At 47.3% G+C, this 15,392-nt stretch overlaps 1 protein-coding gene across 1 annotated transcript; it reads left to right on the top strand.

The window, feature by feature from the left end:
- Window positions 1–893: 893 nt before the first annotated feature.
- Window positions 894–14,879, top strand: LCTL (lactase like). Its single transcript, XM_066635372.1, is given in 13 exon segments — window positions 894–996; window positions 1,521–1,681; window positions 2,151–2,238; window positions 2,667–2,773; window positions 2,897–3,038; window positions 4,036–4,118; window positions 4,274–4,341; window positions 4,427–4,587; window positions 5,497–5,765; window positions 11,618–11,744; window positions 12,357–12,556; window positions 13,949–14,012; window positions 14,764–14,879. Coding segments are annotated over 13 exon segments (1,689 nt in total).
- Window positions 14,880–15,392: the final 513 nt, after the last annotated feature.

Below are 15,392 nucleotides of genomic sequence, written 5' to 3'. Positions count from 1 at the left end.
TTGGCAACGGTCTCTGAATGCTCTGTTATATTTCCTACAATCTGGAGGTCTCTGCCCATTGGAACATCACGCAAGGCAGCCTAACAGGTAAGACTGAAAATTATCCCAGGAGAGGCACAGACGCTTATACAAAAGCAAGCTGAAACTGCATTTACAAATATATCTCTAGATCAGAAAAGTACATGGATACAGTGGCGTAGCTAGAGAGGGTGCAGAGCACTAAATTTTGCAGGGAGCCTTATGGTAGCATGCAAGGGGCTCCTCCCCCTCCCCTTCGGAGCCAGACTTCTTCTTCTTCTTTAGCATTTGTCCCATGTGGTGGAGGGGTTCGCTATGTTCGGAGCCAGGCATTCGTCTCCGTTTTGCTCCTACCACCTGAAATGGCTCCAAAGAGGAGGGAGCACGCTTGCACGCTGCGGTGAGGCACCCTGCCAAACATAGTGCTTTGCATCCTCTCTAGCTTCGCCACTGCATGGATGCATCATTGTAAATCCATGTTTTCATATTTTTAAAAGACTTTGTGCCAGCTTAGCACTGATAATTGCTAGAATAATTGTTTACATGGATTTTCTGTTCAGAGTTATTGCTCATACATGAGCCTGCAGTAGCAATCAGGCATACAGAAAGCAAGCAGGTGACATTTTCCTGGCATAGTGATAAAACTTTTTGTTTAATTTCAGTGTGTTTAAGCTGACACACTGCACACTACTGGCAAAGTCAGTAAAAACCAGGAAGCAGAGGGCAGGACGTTGTCTCTTGATTTGGGGGAATGCAAAGATGGTAGGTTGAAATTACTGACCAGGGTATTTCTATTTCCATCAGGTGGAGGCTGGGCAGAGCCCATGCTTTGCAATGCCAGTACAAAGAGCAGTGCAGGCGCACGTCTTGAGAGCATGGTGCATGTGCTTGTGCTGGCACCAGGTCTAACACCAGCAGAGGATTTCTTATGGACCAAGGAGAGCCCTCGTTCCTTTCATTACGGCATTTTTCCAAAAGGCATATTTCATTTATGGCTGGATTGGGGGTGAAAATTGTGTGATCACCTACGGATCCAGGATTGGGAGCTTCAAAGATATACAATTAGATATACTGCATATACTAAAACCTAAAGCAAAGTTGCCAAATCCATAGTTCCACAAAAACTTAATTCTGCAATCCTGAATTATGGAAATAAGTGAGCTGGCCCTGCACGTAATTTACCACACCATGGCCCCAAAGACAACCCCTGTTTATATTCTCATCTCCTCCTCAAAGGCCCTTTGCCATTCCTCCTTTCTCCAGTTCCCTTTACTTCCCTTCCTCCAAGACATACCTAGAACTAAGCTATTTTTGTTTTAAATGGAAATGGAAATACAATAGCACATTTGGTTCCCCTAGATCTGATCCTGAAAACAGCAGGGGGGCATGAATCCCATTAGCCCAGAGGGGAAAGAAGAACTTTACAAAGAGAATTGTGGTTCCTTCCTGAAGGTGTTGTATCCTGACTGCTTTTTGCTGTGCTCACTTCTTAACATCCTCAGGCTTCCTCTGGGGCGCTGGCAGTTCCTCCTTCCAAACAGAAGGCGCTTGGGACAAGGAAGGGAAAGGGCCAAGTATCTGGGATGCTTTTGGACATCAAGGAGGAAAGGTGCTTATGAACCAAACAGTGGATTTATCATGCGAAGGATACTATAAAGTTAAAGTATGTAGTTTTTTTTTTCCTCTTCTCAGAAAATGGCAGTGTTGGATAGTGAAGCTTAGCAAGGCCAGTAAATATATTTCTTTGCTTAGATGGATCAGTGGTCAGAAGACTTGGTGATGCAAGTCTAAGGGCTCCCCCAGATGTGCAGTTATTCCTTGGGAAAATGTATCCTTGAGTCACATCTGGGAGTGTCAGTGCACCTGAGATTTGCAACCACATGGAAGAATCTGAATTTATGGAATAAAAAATAGGGGAAAGTCCTTGGCTTGTTCTGTGGGATAAAACTCACGAATAAGGAAACCCACATGGGTTTTGCATCCAAACATGGTTATTCCATGAGAAATGCTCATTTCCCCCTGATTTTTGCAAGTCCGATCTGGGCCTTAACTAAATCTGCAGGATGTTTTTACAGGTGTAAATAAGTCAGTAAAGAAAGCTTATTGTATCCTTGATTTTCTTCTTCTTTTAGGATGACATTCAGCTACTGAAAGAGCTGGGGGTTAATCACTATTTGTTTTCAATTTCCTGGCCTCGCGTTCCGCCCACAGGGATTAAAGGTAAACATAACATTTAAGAATGTGCTAGAATTCCCCTTTAGTGGATTGCCAAGCAAGCTTTGGTGGACTCAACCAATGGGCAAGTGTGGCCAGCACTCAGCAGGGCACCATGGGTGTCATTCTTGCCCATTGTTCAAAAGGGTATTGGGAATAGGCAAGCTGGTGTTTTGCCACATATCTTCTGGATGGGTCATCTTCAGGTGTCTGCAAGCCCTCTGGCTTGAGCAGGAAGACATGCAAGGTGAAGTGTTCATAATGGGAGTCTGAACCAACTCCATTTTGAAACAGCCTGTGGTTTCAACAGAGGGTGATGGGCTCCCATTCACCTACCACAAAATCATCTACAACATTTGTCATGTCATTGTTCCTCTAGGATGCAACCCACAGTACTGAGATTCTATCTCTCTCTCTGATCTTTGTTTCCACAGCACAAATGAACCAGAAAGGTTTACAGTTCTATAATGACACCATCAGTGCTCTCTTGGAAAACAAGATTATTCCCATTGTAACCCTTTACCACTGGGATCTGCCTCAGGTTTGGGAGGGGAAAGATTTCTGGAACGTGGACTCTACCCACATGGTGGGGGGGGAGGGTCAACAATATCAGCTGACTTCAAAAGTAATGACCACAACTTTTTCATAATTCTTGCTCACACAGGCACTTCAAGAAGAATTTGGTGGGTGGCAGAATGCAAGCATGACGAGTTACTTTAAGGACTATGCAGATTTGTGCTTTGAGAGTTTTGGGGACCGGGTGAAACACTGGATTACTTTTAACAACCCATGGGTAAGTGCGCAGCCCCAACTTCATCCTTAAGCTCCTTCATCCTTCCACTGCCCTAGGAAGATCCTTGCCCCAGCATGAGAACTTGGATCACGGAGAGCAAAGATCCTTTTCATTCTCGCTTTCCACCTACCAATGGGTGTTTGGCAGGTGGGTAGAAAGGACAGGATCTTTTTGGTGGGGGCATCAAGATTGTGGTGGCTTCCTAAGAAAGATCCAACTGGCCCCTTTCGGGCAACTTCTAAAAACAGTTTTCCGTTACCCCTACTTTTGCTGTTTTGTTATTGTTTATAACTGCCCTTGTGATTGTCAAGCAATCTGAACTTTGAATATGTTTTGTTCTTTTTGACAGCAGAAGGCAACTTTGATGACATGGCAGTGTAGAAAAGCAAGGCATAATTACAATAGGTTGGTTGGCAACCTTCAGTCTTGAAAAACTATGGTATAAGCCTACAGCACCCAGTATTCCCAAGCGGTCTCCCATCCAAGTACTAACCAGGCCTGACCCTGCTTAGCTTCCGAGATCAGACAAGATTGGGAGATAGTGTTCAGTATAGGGAGATGGCTGGCAACCTTCAGTCTCGAAAGACTATGGTAGAAGCCTACAGCACCCGGTATTCCTCAGCGGTCTCCCATCCAAGTACTAACCAGGCCTGACCCTGCTTAGCTTCCAAGATCAGACAAGATCGGGCATGTGCAGGGTAACAGTTCCTGCACACAATAATGAATTAAGTAAATAATTCATACAGAAGTTAGGGAAGTGGCATAGCTGGATGAGGTGCAAAGTACTCAAGGAAAGGGGAGGGGCCGCTTGCATGCCATGGTGAGGCTCTCTAGAAAACTTAGTGCTTTGCATCCCTTCCAGCTATGCCACTGAGCTAGGGAAAATGTACATACTGGCCAGGATATACATTTTATCTGAACTTTGCGCACTTTAACTCAATGGTGACAGCTAGTATGTGCTTTCTCCTACATAAAACATTTACCAAAATAGATTGTGTTTCTAGGCAATTGCGGGTATGAAATGGGACAGCATGCACCGGGCCTGAAATTGGGCTCAAGCGGCGCTTACCAAGCAGCACATTATATCATCAAGGTAAGACATGTTGACTCTCTTTCATGCAGTGGCTCCAGCTGGAGGTCCAGAGCAATGCCATTGCCAGCTTTCCCCCAAGACTTGCTCGCAGAGCTCGCGTCACTTGCCCCACTTAAGCTCCCAGGCAATAGCGTGGCTGCTTCTTTTCACTGCAGGCTCACGCAGAGGGGTGGCATTCTTATCATGAGAAATGGCGCCCTGAACAGAGAGGTAATGACAGGCGGTGCTGCTGCCAACAGACAGCTCTGTTCTGCATGAGGACTCTGACAGATGGCTGGAGCACTGCAGCACTCCCTTTCTTCTGCAAGCTTGCTGGGGATTTCCTTAACTAGTGCGTGGGGTGAACCTGTGGACTTAAGCAACAAGAAGGATGTGGACGCAGCGGAAAGATACTTGCAATTCTCCTTAGGCTGGTTTGCCAACCCCATTTACCACGGAGACTATCCTGAAGTTATGAAAAATTATGTAGGTAAGACGGTCTGGCTAAATGGCGAACAGCTGCTTTTACAAATCAGTGTGAAGGACTGCCAGTGTGATTTTTTGGTCTTTGTTTCAGCTTCCAATTTGAGATTCCACCAGTGGCAAGTTAATCGTACAGCACATCTTGAGCTAAACCAGTGGTTCCCAAACATTTTAGCACCTGGACACACTTTTTAAAAGGACACTCTGTCAGGACCCACCTAGGTTTACAAGACTTTTTAAAAAGATCTAGAAAAAAAATTATTCATTTATAAGTAATAACCAGGAAAAAAAGACCTTCAGACATTTATCTCCCTATATTTAAACAAGCCTGCAAACTGCAGGAGCTGAGTTCTTTGCAGGGCAATTAGCAGCTACAGTATCTGACTTTTGAATAGCCTCAGGGCTTGAGGCAATTAGTTATCTGATCTTTCCATCACCCTTTGGCAACTCACCAAAACTCAGATCACAAGCCACCAGTGGATCCCGACCCACAGTTTGGGAACCACTGATCTGAACAATCCTGCCCTTAAATCCTCAGCAGAGGAAGTAGCCTCTTATCATTGGCTCATCTAATTCAGTGTTGTCCTTGCAGGTGCTCTCCAGGATATTAGGCAAGGGTCTTTCCCAGCCCTACCTGGAGAAGCTGAGCACTGCCCATGTGACTTTCTGCATGCAAAGGAGGTGCTCTGCCACTGAACTATGATCCCATCCTATGGTGACACCCAAAGTGTTCTTACAAGTACTGTCAAGGCAACATGAGAGGATTGGGCTGTTTGATTGATCAGAGAGTTTCTTTCATGCACAGGTGTGGGTGGGTAGGGAAACCCTCCTTCCCAAAGCAGAGCAAAGCAAGGGTGCTTCAATCCAGCCTCAATATTGACTGTTTTCTCCCTGCCCCACCAATTTGCCTTGATAGGTAGAAAGAGTGCCATGCAAGGACTGACATCACAGCTACCAGCTTTCTCAGCACAAGAGAAAAGTTACATTAAGGGCACAGCTGACTTCCTCGGGATTGGCCATTTCACCACCTATTACATTTCACAGAAGAACTATTCCCCCAACGGACTGAGCTATTTCACTGATCGTGACTTGGTGGAACTGGTGGACCCCAATTGGCCAAACTCTGGGTCCCAGTGGTTATATGCTGTGCCCTGGGGCTTCCGAAGACTGCTCAATTTTGTCAAGGTAATCTAGGCTCCCTTAGTTAAACGGTGATTCTTTACAAGGTGTACTTTAATATTGAGGTTAACTACTTTCAGACATCACCCATGTGTTAAAGGTGGGCTTGGGCTTGTTCACACATGCAATGCAAGTGATGGCACACACTCAGTGGCAACTTGGACTTGTGAATTAGCATCATCCCATCACTAGACATGGAGCTTTCTATCACCTTAAGCACAATGATTTGGATCAAAAGGTGCCTGTCTGCTCATAGGCCATGACAAAGAGAAAAAATACCTAGGCGCATGAAATGGCTGTGCCCTGGAACAGTTGATCCTGGAGCCAACCAGAGGGGAGGCAGTTCAAGACTTTATCCTATGTGGTGCCCAGGACCTAGTGTGAGATGCAAGGGTTGTTGAACCTGTTGGAGGAATCTCTTAAAACTGGTTTCCTCCTTTAGGGGGGAAGCAGAGTAGCTTCAGCAGCAAACCCCCCCTCTTGCTGGGAATCAACCCAGGGAGCCTCCCACGCCCGGCTGACTGCTAATCAAGAAACACAAACAACACTGACTGGTTGAAGTTGCAAAGGAGATTCATTTACTCACGATTCATTGGAAGTAAGGTTACAGCATCTGATTGAGATCAGAGGTACACTAACTTAAAAGATAACAAGGCCCTGAAGCTGCCTTGTCCTGCGTGCCATGTGGTCAAGATGGCGTCACCAGCAGAGCCCTGCTGGGAGCAGCGATCTTGTCTGGTCAGTGTTTGGTGAGGAAGAGAGCAAGAGGGTGTGCTTAAGAAGGTTAAATAGGGTCTGGGGCCACGCCCCCACATAGGTCATCCAAAGTGGACAGGTAGGGTCACTGGGCTATGGCTTAACCCTTTCAATGGACAGTATCCTACCACTTGTGGAAGCAGACGGAGTTGTACCAACTCCAACAGAACCAATAGAAAGCCTAGTCCTGTCCACATATATTATTAGTATAATACTAATACTAATAATAATAATATATGGATGCATATGGATGGTTTTTCCAAATGCAAACTGAGCTTCGTATAATCCTTGTACTTAGAAATGTAGCTAGTGGTTCTGATAAGTGCTAGTATTGCCTTTGTTTTCATCTTATGCTGCTCATTTTGTCTTTGTCTTTTACAGCTGAGTATTCAGTTCATCATTCTTGATGTCCTGAGTAGTGTTCCTAAGGACACTCATTTTTCTCCTGTTTCCCTGTTTGGCAACTATTCTTTCCTTGGTCTGAGCCAAAAGAGGGAGCTTCTTTGCTGCCAAAAATACTTTCACCGAAAAGCAGCTCCCCTTTGGCAATTTTTTGGGGGTGATCAAAAAGGTGAAAATATTTGTCTGTTCAGGGTGAGGGTGAGGGTGAGGGGTTTGTGTGTATCAGGAAGTTGAATAGGGAGCAGTGGTGAGGCAGACGGGATGCAGGGGGAGGGGCACGAGAGGGGTTTGTGGCTATCAGGAAGTTGAATAGGGAGACATCTAAGAGAAGGAAAACTCTGATTCCAAACCTCCACTGCCTTGTGGCTACATCCAGTTGTGGAAAAGGCTTCAGGAGTCAACCTCGAGGCAAAATCAGGAGCCGGAGTCCCTCAGGCAGTTCGTGGCTGCACACAGTCATGTTCTGGCAACTCCTGCGAGGCCGCTGGAACCAACCGTATTGGTTTCTGCCTTTCCATTGGATCATTCCAGCGACGTGGAGAGGGGGGATTTGCTGCATGGGTAACAGCCTATCCTCCATACCTTCTTTACCCAGGCTTCGCGCACTGGAGAGGACACTCCAACTTCGCCATACGACGTCGGCACAACACGGGAAGCAGCAGTTACCGGTTATAAGTCTTTGCTCGATTGGTGTAGGGCATGACGCCAGGGGCTGCTTCCGACGGTGGGAGAGATCATTGCATCTCATTGGGCAGCTACCGCCCGCCTTAAGCTGGGCAGTCCCCAGCCAGTAAGGTGTTGCCTCGCCACGGTCCGTTAACCTCACGGGGTGCGTGGGGTTTAGGGTGAAAACCGACAAGCGGATCGACTCTGCACCATGCAATAGAAAACAGAAAACTCCTGCCCTAAAGCTGGGCACCTGGAACGTAAGGACAATGACACCTGGCTTCTCTGATGACCTGCAAGCAATAGACAATGCACGCAAAACAGCTGTCATCGACATGGAGCTGAGCAGACTGCAGATGGACATCGTCGCCCTTCAAGAGACAAGGCTGCCAGATTCCGGATATGTCAAGGAGCGAAATTTCTCATTCTTCTGGCAGGGAAAACCACCAAACGAAACCAGGGAACATGGTGTTGGCTTTGCGGTCAGAAATACCCTGCTGAAATCCATCATCCCACCTACTGTGGGAAGTGAAAGAATTTTGTCCCTGCAGCTCCAGTCATCAGCAGGACCTGTCACTCTCATCAGTGCTTATGCACCGACTCTGTCGTCTCCAGCAGAAGCCAAAGACAAATTTTATGATGACCTGGCCACCACTATCAAGAAGATCCCCGTAAAAGAGCCATTGTTCATCCTCGGCGACTTCAATGCTAGAGTTGGTGCTGATAACAGTTCATGGCCCACTTGCTTAGGTCAGTTCGGCACTGGGAAGATGAACGAAAATGGCCAACGCCTGCTAGAGTTTTGCTGTCATCATGGTCTCTGTGTCAGCAACACGTTCTTCAACACGAAGCCCCAACATAGAGTCTCTTGGAGACACCCAAGATCAAAGCACTGGCACCAGCTCGACCTGATTCTCACCAGACGCTCCAGCCTTCCCAGCATCAAGATCACACGCAGCTATCAGGGTGCTGCCTGTGACACCGACCACTCGCTGGTGTGCAGCAGAGTGAAACTGCAAACAAAGCGACTGTATCACACGAAAAGGGAAGGAAGACCTCGCATTGATACGAGCAAGACCCGGGATCAGAGAAAAGTGGAGGAATTTGCACAAGCGCTTGAGGAATCTCTTCCAGGCCCGGTCGATGCAAACGCATCCAACAGATGGGAACATTTCAAGAATGCCGTTTACAACACCGCCTTGTCCATATTTGGCAAGAAGACCAACAAGACGGCAGACTGGTTTGAAGCCCACTCTAAGGAGTTGACACCAGTCATTGAGGAAAAGAGGAGAGCTCAAGCAGCATACAAGGCCTGTCCCAGTGAGCGCAACCTGCAGGTCCTCTGAGGTGCTTGCAGCAAAGTCCAGCAGACTGCAGGAGATGTGCTAACGACTACTGGCTCCAGCTCTGTTCCGAGATACAGATAGCAGCTGACACGGGCAACATCAAGGGGATGTATGATGGTATCAAGCAGGCCCTAGGTCCAACACAGAAGAAAATTGCCCCTCTGAAGTCTGCAACAGGCGAGGTCATCCAGGATCGGGCGCAGCAGATGGAACGCTGGGTGCAGCACTACTCTGAGCTATATTCCAGAGAAAATGTAGTCACCGAAGAGGCGCTGAACAACATTGAGTGCCTGCCTGTGCTGGAGAAGCTTGACGGTGAACCAACCCTAGAAGAACTTCACGTGGCCCTGGACTCCCTTGCCTTTGGCAAGGCACCTAGAAAAGACAGCATCCCTGCTGAAGTCCTCAAGTGCTGCAAAGAGATCATCATCACTGAGCTGCATGAAATCCTTTGTCTCTGCTGGAGAGAAGGTGGAGTACCTCAAGACATGAGGGATGCAAACATCATCACGCTGTACAAGAACAAAGGCGACAGGGGTGACTGCAACAACTACCGTGGCATCTCTCTCCTTAGCATTGTAGGAAAGTTGTTTGCTCGAGTTGCACTAAAGAGGCTCCAGGTACTTGCAGAGAGCGTTTATCCAGAATCACAGTGTGGATTCTGAGCCAACAGGTCCACCACTGATATGGTATTCTCCCTTAGACAACTGCAGGAGAAATGTAGGGAACAACGACAGCCACTCTTTATAGCCTTCATAGATCTCACGAAGGCTTTCGACCTGGTCAGCAGGGATGGCCTCTTCAAGATTCTCCCCAAGATTGGATGTCCACCCAGGCTCCTCAGCATCATCAGATCCTTCCACAAGGACATGAAGGGCACTGTTGTCTTTGATGGCTCCACATCACACCCCTTTGACATCCGAAGCGGCGTGAAGCAGGGCTGTGTTCTTGCGCCAACCTTGTTTGGGATCTTCTTCGCTGTCCTGCTGAAGCAGGCCTTTGGAACTACAACAGAAGGCATCTATCTCCGGACCAGATCAGATGGAAAGCTCTTCAACCTCTCCAGACTGAGAGCAAAGAGCAAAGTCCAAAGTCCAGCTGAAATGTCTGCGTGACTTCCTCTTTGCCGACGATGCAGCTATCACTACCCACTCTGCCAAAGATCTCCAGCAGCTCATGGATCATTTTAGCAAGGCCTGCCAAGATTTTGGACTGACAATCAGCCTGAAGAAAACACAGGTCATGGTTCAGGATGTGGACTTACCTCCCTGCATTACAATCTCTGCGCATGAACTGGAGGTTGTCCATGACTTTGTGTACCTTGGCTCAACGATCTCCGACACTCTTTCTCTCGATACCGAGCTAAACAAACGCATCGGTAAAGCAGCTACCACGTTTTCCAGACTCACAAAGAGAGTCTGGTCCAACAAGGAGCTGACGGAACATACCAAGATCCAGGTCTACAGAGCTTGTGTCCTGAGTACACTTCTGTACTGCAGCGAGTCATGGACTCTTCGCTCACAACAGGAGAGGAAACTGAACACTTTCCATATGCGCTGCCTCCGACGTATTCTCGGCATCACCTGGCAGGACAAAGTTCCAAACAACACAGTCCTGGAACGTGCTGGAATCCCTAGCATGTATGCACTACTGAAACAGAGAAGCCTGCGTTGGCTCGGTCATGTCGTGAGAACAGATGATGGCCGGATCCCAAAGGATCTCCTCTACGGAGAACTCGTGCAAGGAAAGCGCCCTACAGGTAGACCACAGCTGCAATACAAGGACATCTGCAAGAGGGATCTGAAGGCCTTAGGAGTGGACCTCAACAAGTGGGAAACCCTGGCCTCTGAGCGGCCCGCTTGGAGGCAGGCTGTGCAACATGGCCTTTCCCAGTTTGAAGAGACACTTGGCCAACAGTCTGAGGCTAAGAGGCAAAGAAGGAAGGCCCATAGCCAGGGAGACAGGCCAGGGACAGACTGCACTTGCTCCCAGTGTGGAAGGGATTGTCACTCCCGAATCGGCCTTTTCAGCCACACTAGACGCTGTTCCAGAACCACCTTTCAGAGCGTGATACCATAGTCTTTCGAGACTGAAGGTTGCCAACTAAGTACGTATATGTAGCTGAGAAGTTTCCAAAGAAGTCCAACAAAGAAATATTGGACTTCAAAAAAAGTGACTCCTCAGAAAGAAGAGGACTAGTAAAAGGAAGCTGAAAGGGAGAGTCAAGAGGGTCAAGGTCTCTCCAAACCATGAGGAGTTTATGGAGAAGCACAATAACAGGTGCTCAGTAGAACATATTCCACCAGGTAAGGCAGGCATCACCAGGAAGGGGGGGGGGAGATCAATCAGAGTTCACCTGCAGAGGCCTCAGAAGCATGGAAACTTCTCAATAGGAATCAGCTACTTCCTAATTTTCCTTTGGAGAGGACCAGAATTTCCCTTTCAAGCTTTGGCTGAAGCCCTGTTTTGAGGCTCTCTTAAAGCTTCACTTTTACAGTATTTACTCTTTAATACTGTGCAGAATTTCCTGTTGTTTTAATTAGATCTCCCATGGCTTTGAGTCATGGAAATAGGATTCAATCTACATAGTCCTTGGTACGCTGGGCATTTGCCTTGGAGGGGTACAAAAGTTTTAAACAAGATAAACAAATACATCACCAATGAAGGGTTTCTCCCCTTGTTTAATAGGCGCAATATGGAAATCCACAGATCTACGTGACGGAGAACGGCATTTCAGAAAAGGCCCAGGATGCCCAGTTGTGTGATGAATGGCGAATAGGCTAGCTTCAGGGGTACATTAATGAGATGCTGAAAGGTAAGGTTTAAGGATCCAATCCTAAACAGTAGCAGCACCACTGCTGAGCTCCAGCACCAGGTGTCGAAAAGGTGCTGCAGGGCATGTCTGCAGCACCTGGAGACAAGGGGCCACTGGCGCTGGGCCAGTGCCGATTGACACTGAACCTCAGTGCCACTCAAAAGGCTGGTTGACACTCCAGCAGCACTTGCCAGTGGTAAGTAGCATTGGGCCAGGGGGGGGGGAGGTGGAGTGGGTGGAATGGAGCAGGTTGAGGGTGGGGTGAGAGAAGAAACCAGGGTAGGAGGGGAATAGGACTAGCAGCACTCTTTGCCAGACCCTGAACTCCGTATTGGGCCAGAAGACATGGAGACTCTCAACTTTGCACTGGCAAAATAGCTGGCACAGACTTGAGAAGTCCCAATGTGGGGTTCGGGGCTTCCCCCAAAAAGACTTCTGGCAGCCTCAGCAGTGCCACAGGATGCAGTGGTAGCTGTTTTGGCACCGCTGCACCTCACGGAGCCACCAGCTTTAGGACTGGGCTGCAAGTCAACTAGTCACACAAAATTGAAGTAGGATGAGGCAGGAGTTCCGCAGTTCCATAACAAAACTCAATGGTCTCTCTCTCTCCAGCTACAAAGGATGGTGTTAACATCCAGGCCTACACTGCTTGGTCTCTGCTGGATAAGTTTGAGTGGAGTCAAGGTTTTTCAGAGAGATTTGGACTCCACTACGTGGACTTTCAAAGACAGCACAAGCCACGATATCCAAAAGCATCTGCTTACTATTATAAGAAAATAATTGGTGCAAATGGATTCCTTAATCCACGGGAGGTATGATCACTTTCTGCTAATTTTTTCCTTGTTGGGAAATGCTGTGTGAAGTTTTAGAACAAGGGTTAAAATAACCCAGTTGAAAGTGTCCAACCACCATCACCTATCTGCTTGCATGAGGTGCTGTCAGTCCTATTCCTGTGGAGTTGGCAAATTTTTATTAAATGGTACAATACTAAATAAGCTTCCAACTGGATTAATCAGCAGAGGAACAACCTCAGGATGAAAGCAGAGATGGTAACAGGGCGGCTGTGCTCTACCATGTTATTTCTATATTTGCTCAAAGTAATTGACATGTGGGCTCAGGCCACCAGCTAGCTCCCTGTTACCTTTAATGAATGACAAGACAGATGCTCTAGGAAGGTTCACAAGCAGGGTACTATATCTGTCTCCTGTTAAGTGCATGAATCTACTGGATAGAATTATGCCATCTTATGCCAAAATAAATCTTTGAAAAGAAAAAAAAGTGGCATTGGGCTGATAATACAAGCACTAACGTCTTCCTCTCTCCCTTTTTTGCTTAAAAAAACAGACTATGCTACCAGTCATTGCATCATGTGGCAATGAGTTCCATGAGCTTTGCATTGCATTATTCTTTTAGTGTTTATGAACTTCACTGAATGATGCTACATCTCTTGCAATACTGAAAACACAAATAGGATCTTTCCTCAGCTGGTTCCATACCACCCAGTTTTATACTCCTCTGTTACTTCCCAAAGAGCACAAACATTCAGGGCCCAATCCCATCTAACATTCTAGCACTGAGGCTGCTGTGCCAAGAGGGCATGTGCTGCATCATGCCGGGGGGGGGGGGCAGGCATGGAGAAGGTAAGGGAATGTTTGTTCCCTTACTTTGGAGCTGCACTGACACTGGAAAGTTGGAAATTCCCTCTTGTACAGGCTACACTGATCTCTCTCACGGTTTTTTAAGCCATGTACTTTGGGAGAGGAAGGGTGCTTCTCTAGCTGAGGCTGGACCAGTGGCATAGCTAGAGGGGATGCAAAGCATTAAGTTTTGCAGGTGCCTGAACATGCCATGCAAGTGGCCCCTCCCCTTCAGAGCCAGGTGTTCTTCCTGTTTTGCTCCCACCACCTGGAATGGCTCCAAAGGGTAGGGGCTGCTTGCACAGCTCGCTCAGGTGCCTGCAAAATGTAGTGCTTTCCACCCCCTCTAGCTACACCACTGGGCTGGACAGCAGCCTTAGCAGCTTCTCACCTTAGCACAGATCAAGCTTCTTTCAGGGGCAGATGCTTTGCTCAACAGGTAGCTCAGCCACAGTGCTACACTTTGCTCACTCCTGTTAAGAGATGAGTTCATGAAGGGTATTCTAATGATATGTAAATGTTTTCCAGCTCTATAGTCTTATGGTTAACAATAAACTCATTTGGCAGGTGGAGAGTTGGCACGTAAAGGCTCTCGAGATATGTTCTGCTACCAGCCAGCTCCCTGGTGCAGGTAACTTTCTCCTGTCTTTTGTTTTATACACTTAATCAACCAGGGGTCCGATTCAGCACACAGGCAGGTCCATCACTCAGCACCAAGCTGTGACTTGCATGTGTGAAATGGTCATCCTGGCTCAAATTTCTCAGGGACAGCCCAGTTGCCACAAAGCTGTGGTGGCTGTGAGGGTGCTCAGCCTCTTCCCCTCATGGGCTGCTAGAGGAAGAATGGCAGTTTCTGGCAGCCAGTGGTGCTGCAGGTGGAGATGGACTGTGCAGCATGAGGGAAACTATTAAGGATAGCACGATGCAGGTAGGGTGGGAGGAAGGAGGCTGCAGGCTCCCAACTCATCTGGGGTATGTTGCATCTGCCCTTGGGTGTGTTCTGAAGCTGCAACCTGCATGGCTGCTCAAATGCTCACTTTGGCACTTTCCAGAAGTGTCTTATGACTGAGTCTCTTTCCTCCTCCCTGAAAATAAGAGCAACAGCTGACTGCTGCTCTGTCAGTGTCAGGCTAATTCATGGCCAGCACCAGCCATTTCTGCAACATGTTGAGCATGAGCATGTTTGCAGACTCTGACACCAAAACATACACACACACAGGAACTGAAATCTAAAGCTGAACTTCCTTGGTTTCGAGCATGCTGAGGGCAATCATTGCCACCTGCGTAAAATGACACCAGCTGAATGTGGAATCCATCAAAATGCAGATGCTGATGCAATACAGATATGCTCACCTCTCCCCTTCTCTTTCTTTCCATTTCAGAGCCCTTGACAACACACTTGGAAATGGTGACAGAGATCGTTGTGCCCACAGTTTTCATCTTCTGTATTCTCATCAGTGCAGTTCTACTACTGTTTCTACTCAGGAAGTGCCGTTAACAAAAACCTCTGTCTTTTATACAATTAGCAGCTGTGAGACAAAGTAGTCCCCATCCCCCCCTCTTTTTTGCTGGTTTACCCATTGTCTTTGAAAGCCAGTGTGGTGCAATGGTTCAAATACTCAGCTAGCAAGCAGGGAGATGTGGACTCAACACCCAGTCAACCATGAAGCTCATTTGGGGACCCTTTGACCACCCTCACATACCTCACAGGGCTGTTGCAAGGAGTGGGGGGGGGAGAGAATGGGGAGGAAGGAAACCTTGTACAGCACCTTGAGCTCTGTGGAGGAAGAGCAGGGTAGAAATGTAACAAATATTAGATATTTCTACTACTATAGAAATATTCTTATATATCTTCTATGGAAATAACTACTCTCTACTACTACTATAGAAAATACTACTTCTATCTACTATAGAGAATAAGCTGGTGGTATTTTAATGAGAAGCAGGTAATAATGAAAGTATGAGTTCTTGGGTCTTTAAGCTAGTAAGTAATTGTTGGGTTTTCAAGTGA

Source organism: Tiliqua scincoides, chromosome 8 (genome assembly GCF_035046505.1).
Source record: "Tiliqua scincoides isolate rTilSci1 chromosome 8, rTilSci1.hap2, whole genome shotgun sequence".
NCBI lineage: Eukaryota > Metazoa > Chordata > Lepidosauria > Squamata > Scincidae > Tiliqua > Tiliqua scincoides.
The sequence above is the reverse complement of the archived record's forward strand: the minus strand, read 5'-3'. Positions and strand labels throughout refer to the sequence as shown.